The sequence below is a fragment of the Amaranthus tricolor genome, chromosome 11 (genome assembly GCF_026212465.1).
Source record: "Amaranthus tricolor cultivar Red isolate AtriRed21 chromosome 11, ASM2621246v1, whole genome shotgun sequence".
Classification (NCBI taxonomy): Eukaryota; Viridiplantae; Streptophyta; class Magnoliopsida; order Caryophyllales; family Amaranthaceae; genus Amaranthus; species Amaranthus tricolor.
This window is the reverse complement of record NC_080057.1, coordinates 26,741,445-26,753,499: the sequence shown is the minus strand read 5'-3', so window position 1 is coordinate 26,753,499 and position 12,055 is coordinate 26,741,445. Positions and strand designations below refer to the sequence as shown.

At 26.1% G+C, this 12,055-nt stretch overlaps 1 protein-coding gene across 1 annotated transcript; it reads right to left on the bottom strand.

Moving 5' to 3' along the window:
• Window positions 1–231: 231 nt before the first annotated feature.
• LOC130827829 (transcription repressor OFP1-like) lies at window positions 232–1,551 on the bottom strand. Its single transcript, XM_057693691.1, has one exon. The coding sequence runs from the start codon at window positions 1,346–1,348 to the stop codon at window positions 491–493; it is 858 nt and encodes a 285-aa protein (XP_057549674.1). The 5' UTR covers window positions 1,349–1,551; the 3' UTR covers window positions 232–490.
• Window positions 1,552–12,055: the final 10,504 nt, after the last annotated feature.

Sequence of the window (12,055 nt, the reverse complement as noted above, 5' to 3'; positions counted from 1 at the left end):
ATAAAAAATATGAGAAAAATTTAATACACATATAACTCAAAAAAATTAAGCAAATTTTTAAAAAATAAGTCGAATCAATTAATAATTATAAATCATATTTAATTCGATTAGATTTTCAAGTTGGGTCAAAAATTGGCATGCTTTTTGTTAAAATAAATTCATTCACAAATACAATTATATTAACATCCCAACCTTATTATAGAATAATTTAATTTCCAAATCCAATATACACTTAAAAAATTGCATGATTGATGTCGTATCAAACTATTTATGTTTACAATTTCATAAATTAATTATTAATCTTTTAGATTATATTAAAACCTAATTAAAAAGACAAAATATCATACATACAATAATTTTGTACTCAAACTAATACTAATCTACTATAATGGATTAGTAGTGAACTTACCTAGAATATTACAAATAATTAAAATAAAACTAATACTAATGTTAATCGAATATTATCTCAAAAAATTAATATTATGCTTCATTATTTTTGGTGCCTAAAATCAAACCAAATTTGCTTAAAAACCTTAATGATAACATCATGATACTCATCTGAATTAAGTGAAAGATAACAAGCAAGCAAATCTTCTAAATCCTTTGATGTTCTTAAATTATTTTGAACAATCATTTCCACCATTGATTCTTTAAAATCTCTTTGAGGATCAAATGAAGATTTCACAACTGCAAAACTTTCTGAAATACTTCTTCTTTTCTTCAAATTCATACTCTTCCTACCAGAAATCCCATTTATTCTTGGAGAATTTACCTTTAATTTCATTCCTTTTTCTTGAAATTTTCTTGGAGATGGGGAAAAACTTCTGGGTTTTTGTTCTTGTGTAGTAATAATTGGTGGGAGTTTTAAATCAAATGTGTTAATTTTAGTAAATAATGAATCTTTTTCGATATCGAAAACGATATCGAAATCCTCTGTTTTATGCTCTGTTTTAAGAAGAGTATCATCAAATAGAGGAGTAGAAGATGACGAATTTGATTTAGAATGGTAAGAATTTGATTTTTTTGATTTAGTGGATGATTTTGATCTTCGTGAAGGAGAAAAAGGAAGTAATTCTAGTTCTTGAGATGAAGGAATACTTTCTCTTGTAATATGGTATGATTTTCTAGGTTGAAAATGAGGTTCATAGTTCAAAATTTTTGGTGGGTTATCTTTAATATTATTATTGGTAATTTTTTTAGTGGAATTTGATGAAGAAACTGGTGGGATTTGGTCTTTTTTGAGATTTTTGGATTGGGATTTGGGATTTTTGGTGTTATTTATGTCTTTAAGTTTGTAAAACCAAGCATTTGGGATCATATTTGAAAGCTTGAATCTTTGATTACCCATTACTCTTATTTTAATTCTATGTATATATTGTTTTGTTTTTGTAATGGGGTACTTAGTTTTTGTGGGTTATGAAGGGAAAATTTACTAGAAAATAGGCAATGGAATGGAAGAAAATGGGTGGAAGAAAGATGGGTTTTTGATATTAAATAGAAGTAGAAGAGAAGAGAGTATATTTTGGTGGGTCCATGAAGGTTGAAAAATGTGGCACAATGTATAGTAGGCATGGAGAAAGATGAGGTGGGTGCATGATTTTAGTGGCATTGAGAAGACATAAAAAGTTTTATAGATTTTTGTTTATTTGTGTTTTCATTTTGACCATTTTATTATTTGTCATCTTGTTTGTTGATTGGAAAGCTAAAAATAACCATTACCTTTTGTGTAGGACATTTTTCATTTGGGTTGCTAATGAGATTATATTTCCTCTTTTATATAATACATTAATACTTATGTCAAACAAACTTTTATGTAATCTAATGTATTTGTCAAATTGTTTGTATCTAAAGTTATATATAACTAGAAACTATAAAAATTTGATATTATAAAAAAATGTGACAAAACGAATAAAACAAAATCCCACATGACTATGTTTTTTTTTCTCATATAATAGTAGAAATATGCAAATTACCATAGAATGATAAATAGTGCAATAATTGATTTGGTGCAAGTAATATAGAAAGAAGGAAGTAGTACTTGGTAAATCACTCAAGAAAAATTTAGATACAAAATACTATCAATGTTTATTCACAAATTATAAAATAAGGCGATGTCATTGTAAGACTATTCTTATTGGATTGATCTATGTACGTTTAGTGCGAGAAAATGATTACTTATAACCTTAAAATGATCACTTACAATTTTTAAGTGATCACTTTTTATATATTCTTAAAGTGATCACTTAGAAAATCGATTAATTATATGAACTTATTAAAATAAGATTTGATTTTGTTGCTTTAAATTGGGTTAATATATTAAGTTTTGTGCTAACTTTTATCTATACTAGTTAAAATTTCATGTTAGGATCAATTTTAGGCCAAATAATATCAGAAATTATGCTATTTCCTTTAGAAGTTTACAATTTAAGGTACACTAGAAAACTAGTGTAAAAGTGAATATTATATCATGCTCCAATCCCTTGAATTCAGCTCCACGACAAGCATGAAGCTAAAAAAGTTAAAACAAGTCCGATATGAATTTATCAGCCGTTAAATTCATGTTTGTAGAGTTGCATATAGATTAAACATCTTCATTCAAATTATTAGATCGATTTCGCGATAGGTATTTTAGATCGATTTAAAATTAAATATAGTGTTCACGTTGGTTTTTATATAATTTTAAATGTATTTTTAAAGTTAAATTAAAGTTAAAAGTTGATATAAACTCAGATTAATATTTAACACTTGTATTTGCACAAAATGAGAATATGATTAACCTACTTGATCAAAAAATGTTTGCATAGGAGAGCAATTTAAGGTTAGATACTCCTATTCAAAGGTACCTATGTTTGGCATCCTAGCCATTGTGCACCTATATTTGTGTAACCAATCTATGTGTCTATCCCATAGGAGTATCTAGCTAGTCATTAAGCATCTGCATATCCAATATTACGGTAATGAACTTCACCTTTGCAAGTCCCTCATTGAAAAATCAATGTATTTTTAAGAAAAAGGTAATTACTTATTTGGTAATAAATAAAAGAGAATAAATTGTGTAAATAATATATATATATATATATATATATATATATATATATATATATATATATATATATATATATATATATATATATACCATGTCCATAACATTATTGTTATTGTACTCAGTATATTCTGTTTATAGAATCTATGATTAAAGATTTAGAGAGGGTTAAAAGACGGCAACTCATACTCATAAAGAAGAATGTAGTTAAAGTGTCTCTTAATTTAGAAAAGACTTTCAAATAAAAAATTTCTTGAAAAAAAGAGTTTTAAACTGTCCAAATAAAACTGAGTGCAAAATTGAATTGAACAAATAGAGAAAGTTTTAAACTTTGTAAAGTTATGAAAAAATTACTAAACCAATTAATCTAATCATACCCCAATATCACAACTTTTCTTGATGAACCAACTTCACTTTTACACTTTTAAGTTGTAAATCACATAAAAATCATAAAAACTCAAAAAGTCATTTTAAAGTAAATGTGTATCGATTATGACACGCAATAAAATAATTAATTTCATTAGTGGATATAACATATAAGCTTGACTGATTATATGATTTTATTACATAAACATATTTATATGTCTTTACTTTTTATATGATTAAAAATTAAGTTAAAATCTTGCTGAAAATTAGTAGATAATCATAATCCAACAACTAAAACCTTTAATTTGAAAATAACTCCACTCAAAATAGTGGCTCAATTCGGACCGTAATTTGATTGACTTGTTTTAGCGTTTTACTTTTTCTTTTTATGTTAATTTTTGAGTTTCACACCATCACCTTTTAACAGCTTTTAAGTCATGTTTAAAAAAAATGTCACTGATTATATTTTTAGTGTAATAATTATTGATTTTATTTTAAGTTCTACTATAAAGTGATTTAGTAACATTTTATTTGGTCCTTAGTGACATATATAATTATTACTATAGTCTATAGTGACATTTATGAGAAATGTCACTAATCCTATGTCGCGAAAAGCTTTAGTATGATTTTTGTATTATATTGCTAAAGGGTCTAATAAATGCATTAGATCAAAATTAATGTAGTAATATTTAAATTAAATGTCGCTAAATATATCCCAGTAAAAGCAAGTTATATTGTAATGATAATACCATAATCTCATTTATCTCCATACACTAGTGGAAAAAATCTTATCTACTGCGTGAAATTTGCTGCGGGTTTTTTTTAACGCAGCATTAAATGGCATGAAAAAACAAGGGAAAAAAGGTTACATTATATGTTGCGGTTCTATGAAAACCGCAACATATAAGGTAATTTTTGTTTTAAAATAAAATAAAAAATACCTTATACGCAGCGGTTCTTAGAAAAGTGCAGCACAAAAAGTATTTTTTGTTTTTTTTAAAAATAAAACGCGCCTCATATGCAGTACTAGTTTTCATGAATACGCATATACTAGCTACTGTTTTATTCTTCAAACTTTCTTCTTCAAAACCCACTGTTTTATTCTCCAAAACACACAACTGTACTACGTCTCTTCTTCATTGTTCTTCTTCAAACTTTCTTCTCTACTTTTCATCTTCGAAGACCCACTGTGCTGCTCTTCTTCTTCTTCTCTACTGTTCTTCGAAGACCCACAATTAACCACCCACGAATTTCTTTCTTCATCTTCAAAGACCCAAGAAATTTCAACCCATTGTTGATTCTCCTTGTTTTAATCTACTACATTTCAACCCACCATTGTTGCTTTTCCTTCAAAAACCCACGAAACCCACGAAATTAGGGCTTAGTCTTGTTCTTCTTCAAGGTATAAATTTTTCAATCTTTATTTAAGATCTTCATGCTTAGCTTCATTGTGTTTTAGGGATTTAGTTTTTTTTATACTAATTTTGATTTTGTTTTTCATTGTAGGTTACATAATCCAATTGTAGAAGCAAAATCATCATATCTAATTACCAAGGTATGTATTTTAGATTTGAATGTGAATAATTTTAATTAATTAGGATTTTTAGGGTAGATTGAATATGAATAATTTAATTATGTATGTAGTTGTATATTATTAGTTTGTTAATTATTTTGATTTATGTGTATTTCGTTAAAAAAATGGTTTTTTTTGGTTATTTATGTTTTGTAATAAAAATATACATAATTTGAATACTTTAAATATACATAATTTGGTTATATATATATATATATAAATATATATATATATATATATATGTATATATAAATATATATGTATATATATATATATATATATATATATATATATATATATATATATATATTGATTTATGTGTATTAATTTTATTTGAATTAATTAATCACACTTAGGATGACAAAAGATCGTGCTTGGATGTATGGAAACATTGAATCATCAAAATAATTGATGGCGTATTAGAATTTTGTAGTATTGCCGTTGAACATCAAGTTAGGAGGGGGGAGTTGGTTTTTATTGCTCATGTGTCAAGTGTGGCAATGTAACAAAGGTAGATAGTGTTGATATCCTTTGGGGCCTCAGTTAGGTGTGGCGATTTAACTGAGGTTGCATATGGTGTGGCACAACCAACCAAAGAGGGCCAAACAGCGCATTCCATGCTTGTTACAGGTGCCCACATAAGCGTGACCGTAGAAACTATTGTAAAGGGGTTTGAAGATTTCTCACTCTTGGTTCCAATGCCAGAATGGAGCCTCGAGAAACTATTAGACGCCTAAGGTAGTTTCGTCACATGGCCATATGCTTGGGTCCGATTCACTACCAAGGTAATAATTATTTGTATCTTATTTATTTTTATGATTTTAATTGCATGCTTACACTAATTAAATTGTATAAATTTAAATAGCAAAAGAGACAAAGGGCTCTAAGAGAGAGATCGGTTCCTTATCAAAGGTGTCGACTGGTTCAAAGTCGATGGCAACCAATCCAATTTTGACTAATGCGGAGCTAAAAGATCTATCTCCAGATTGCAAAAGATTGCACACATGAGCATCTCGCATGTGTGAGAAGGACCCAATCATGCTACCCTTGCAGAAGGACCAATTTAGCTTTGCTGAAAACCCTTTTATAATTATCGATCCTAGTGATATTTGGCAATTTTCGAGAGGAGACATGTTGAATGTAGCTCTTATCCATGTCTACATGAGGTGATGTTTATTATCTTACAATTTAGGGTTTATTGTTTAATTGTTTTAATAACCGAATTACTGACAAAATTTTCTTAATCGTGAGTTTATTGCGATTTTTGAGGAACTAAATTGTTGCGAACCTCCAATAAAAATTGGATGGTTTTGTCCTGAAGCAATTTCGGGTATTAGATGTGTAAATGTGCTAGATTACGTCAAAGCATACATTGAGACTGCTTTGAAAAATTCACTTGCATCTAAACACACGTTCATTCTGACTCCATATGTGGAAGAGTAGGTTTTATTTTTGAAATTGAACTTATTTTTTAATATTTATCTAAGTTCACATATTCTTTACTTTGTTGATTTTAAATTTGCGTTTGTAGTTTACATTGGATACTTTTGGTCATATATATGTCCTTTGACACTGTGAACGTCTTTGACTCATTACATAAAGCTCAAGGTCCGCCTCGCAACACAAGATTAAAAGCCTTGTTGAATGTGTAGTTTTATAAATTTCACCAATTTCACTTAAGCGTTATATATATATATATATATATATATATATATATATATATATATATATATATATATATATGTATATATATGTATATATATATATATATATATGTATATATATATATATATATATGTATATATATATATATATATATATGTATATATATATATATATGTATATATATATATATATATATATATGTATATATATATATATATGTATATATATATATATGTATATATATATATATATGTATATATATATATATGTATATATATATATATATATGTATATATATATATATATATGTATATATATATATATATGTATATATATATATATATATATGTATATATATATATATGTATATATATATATATATATATATATATATATATATATATATATATATATATATATATATGTATATATATATATATATATATATATATATATATATATATATATGTATATGTATATATATATATATATATATATATATATATATATATATATATATATATATATATATATATATGTATGTGTATATATATATATATATATATGTATATATAAATATATATATATATATATATATATATATATATATATATATATATATATATATATATGTATATATAAATATATAAATATATATATATATATATGTATATATATATATATATATATATATATATATATATATATATATATATATATATATATATATATATATACATATATATATATATACATATATGTATATATATATATACATATATATATATATATATATATATATGTATATATATATATATATATATATATATATATATATATATATATATATATATATATATATATATATATATATATGTATGTATATATATATATATATATATATATATATATATATATATATATATATATATATATATATATATATATATATATGTATATATATATATATATATATATATATATATATATATATATATATATGTATATATATATATATATATATATGTATATATATATATATATATATATATATATGTATATATATATATATATATATATATATATATATATATATATATATATATATATATATATATATATATATATATATATATATATATACTTTTGCCATTGTATATATATTTATTATTTATGATATATATTATATATATTTGTTTATTCTAATGATCGAGTGTATATTAGTGATGACTTTATGGTGATTATTTGGCGATTGGAATTTTGTATATTTGAAATGAATATATGCATTGGATTAATAATTAAATGAAAAAAGCAAAAAAAAAAAAAAACATCTAGGGGAACCGCAACATATAGTGTGTGTTTTTAAATTTTTAAAAGAAACACACTACATGCCGCGGTTCCCCTAGAACCGCAGCATATAATCTATTTTTTTGCTACAGTTTAAAATTGCAGCATTTAAAATAAGCTATCTGCTGCTATCACTAATGTTTGGGGTCAAAACCGCAATATATAATGGCCAAAAAACCGCAGCATTGAAGGTTTTTTCCACTAGTGATAGTTATACTTTTCTATATTTAAGTATTGTGTTATATGTTATGTAATCTTTAGTTTCCGTTATTTACGTTATATATTTAAGTAAGTATATTGATTATTATTCTAAGTTATCTTTAATCATTCACTTTTAAAGTAACAAGTTCAAATTTATATTTAATGCTATTTATATAACAGTTAATGACTCACAAAGAATTATTTCTATCAATAGATGTGCAAGGTTTGACCACTGAAGAAATGTTAAGAGTAAAGAGAATTAGTATAGGTGTCCTTGTGAAGTTAATTATTAGGAGATTATTGTTGTTTATCACTATAAGCGTGTGGAATTAATTTGCTCGTCCTGCATGCAATGGGCTAGGGTACAAATTTAAGTTACTAATAGGATGGATCAAAATTTGAAAAATTCTTTGAAAAAGCTCAGTATGATTTTAAAAATTATGAAAATTTTTTAACAATTTTATATTTTTAAACATTTAACAAATACTACATAATTGAAATTGAGGCTTCTAATATTTCGTGATCATATGCGATCAAACATGTTAAATTTGCTCAGAACCTTCCCCGGTAGTAGTAGAGTTCTTAACACTAGGTACAAGAGACATTTGTAAAGTGTGATAAATCATCACTTTTAATTAAACTTAAGTTGAGATAATGACCATAGCTATGACTTTCATAAGGAGCAAATGGCACACGTCAGCTAGCTAGGAGGGTTCACTCCGAGGACCATATTCGACCATCAAGTCAGTAAACACTACTCATTTTCACCATTTTGGATTACGATCAAGTCATTATAAATTTTTTCCCCTCAACTAAATGTCTAGCCTTGTATCTATTAACTGTGTCATGGGTTTGAATTTTAACTACATCTCAGAATTTTAACAATATTTCAAATAGAGTGCAATATTTAGCGCCATATATGAAGAGAATCTGTACTGTATCCACACTTATAGCCCAAAGGATTCTCATGTGAAAGAGTGTAGAGTATATAACATATCTTAGGACCTCAACTATCAGCTTAAGCTTTTGGTTAAGTTGATTACTTGACACTAAAGGAATTAAGAAATGGTGATAACTAAAAATTGAGTCTCTCTTAGTGGGAACAAGTACCATATTCCTCAATTTATGGCCTTGGGTTGAATTATTCCCATCTAACCCTCCCCTTAATTTAGCCTATCTTGTAATCATAAAAGAATAATAATAAAAAAGGATGGTGATAATTAATTGCATGTTTAGCCCTTTTTATCTTAAACATTATAAAAGACATTGATGTTTATGTCTAAATACATGGTGGAAGTATTTGGTGCAGCAACATATAGCACAGCAGTATGGTGCGCAGAACTCTTAGACATCCTTCCTTCCATTATAATCATATTTGACCTATTACGTAATTCAGTGTGTTATTTTGATCATTTATACTTTAAATTACTCATAACTAAAAAAAATACAAAATTAATATTATGAAAATATGACGATTCAAATCAGATTAATTGCAATATTTTTTGTTACTTATTAGTCGCAAACCGCAATGTATAAAATTAATTTGCAAAGTGAATAGTTTCATTAATCGTAATGTAGCAATTATTTCAAAACGCAAAGAAGTGGAAGTATAATAGAAAGAATTATAGTGAGAATGTAGTGATTAAATCTAGCTTGACGATGGTCCAAGCAGGAAGATGATTATCCTTTCTCCCCATCCCTTCCTTCCTTTTAGAGGGGACCAAGAGGAAAATTAGAATGCTGATAACGAACTGTCGAATATGTCTAGTTAGTAGTTACTATGTCATTCAAGCTGTCTACATATGTTCGTACGTGTTAATTTAGGTTGTTCTGATAATGACCATTGATTCAATTTAGATATTTCGCAAAAACTATCCACTGTTATTATATTTGGTATCAGAGTTAACGTGATAGAACGATTACGATTTTAAATCTCATTTAATCCTCATTTTAAGTGGAATATTTTTGACTTGTTAGCTAATGCATAAATACTTATTGAATATTGAGTGTGTTTAGCAACTGACTGTTAGTTGTTGGATAACGACTTGTTTGATATACATTGCTTTTTTTGTAAATTGTTGATTCAACTTTTTTGAAAATGCTTGTTAAATATTATTGTTGGTTGTTGTTGGTTATATTTGTTTGGACAAAAATAGGTCAAAAACTGAATTATAAGTAATTTACGCTTTTTTAGCTATTTAATCAACCAAAAAACGATTAAAAAATTAATTTTTAAACACCATATATTTATATATCTCGATTTAGGACAACATACCTACAATATTTGTTGTCTACAACAAGATGGACAAACTCAACTAAAACATAAAAATTATAAGCAATAATTGGTGGCAACTTTGCTCATAAGACTAGCTTACTATACAAATTTTCTTCATGTGAGTCAACCTAGGATTAAACTAGCTAGCATTCAACTAGTCATATACTATGACCATATTAATTGGACCAACAATATGACTAAACTAAACTATGGACCAAGCTAAGCTAGAGTTAGGCTTGCCTAACCTATAGAAAGCAAAAGATAAAGTATGAAGAAATTTGGATGGACCAATTTGGTATATAAACCTAGGATTAACCTAATCTATAGTATTAATGAAGGACAATTGTTGAGATTGCTAATTGACAAAACAATACTCATGTTAGCTTATTATATACACAACTATCTTATGATAAGTTAATTTATAAGGTAGATTCTTGCAATAATTTCCATCTTTAATAAATATATACTTTTTTGTTAAAAGTTTTTAGCTGAATTAGTTTTTTCTATTTTAAACTAAAATTATTTCTATATGTTAAATTTCATAAACTATTTTACGTACACTTATACAACACATTCTCCTCTCGAATTGTCAAATGACTAACTCAGCGAATATGTTATGGTTGAATCACAAAATTAGTTTTACGTTAACAAGCATTTTGCAATGAAAAATAAACCTACTTTCTGAAAAGAATAAGAGAGCATTGTACAAAAACAAGATCGCATTGTATTGTATTAATTGCAACGTGCTTTTTAATTATAGATCTAATATAACTATTTATATTATAAATTGTGTAAAAAAACTGCATTTTAGATTACCCAAAGTGATATTTTTAGTTTTAGCCGACTGGTACTTAACTAGTTGATAACCATTTTAGAAAGTACAAGAGAAGAGCTGTCTCCCAAAACCTAATTTAGTGGGTAAATTGTAATGACAATTTAGTGGCATGGGTTGTGACACATTTGAATACAGGATTGTCAGAAATTTAACAGCTTATCTCTCGCAAGTTTTGGTAGTTCTTTTGGCTTCATTATGCTTCATAAAAAAAATGAGTCGGACCACAAAATTTAGTTCGTTCTAATAAATTTGTTATATTTTTATTTTTAATTATGATTTATATTCTTTATTTGATTCTCATTTAAACATCTAACATACCTTTCTAACTAAAATATTACTCTTCTATCCCTACTCATTTAATAACATTTAAATTATAAAACTTTTATATTTTTTAGAGTATATATAATTTATTCTGGGATCTCAACCATCAGCGTAAGCTTTTGGTTGAGTTGATACCTTGACAATGGTATCAGAAGCCAACGTGACAAGAGGTCATGGATTTGAATCTCAATCACTTTTCATTTAAAGTGGAATATTTTAGCGCTCTGCATCAACGCTTTTAGCCCAATGGGCTCTCGTGTGAGAAGGTATGTTAGAGGATATAACATATTCTGAGACCCTAACCATCAACTTAAGTTTTTGATTGAGTTTGTTCCTTGAGACAGTCAAATTTCAAAATGCGATAAATTGAGTACGAAAGCGTTACAAGTTATGGCACAGTTTTAGGGACCAGAAAGTAATTAGGAACTT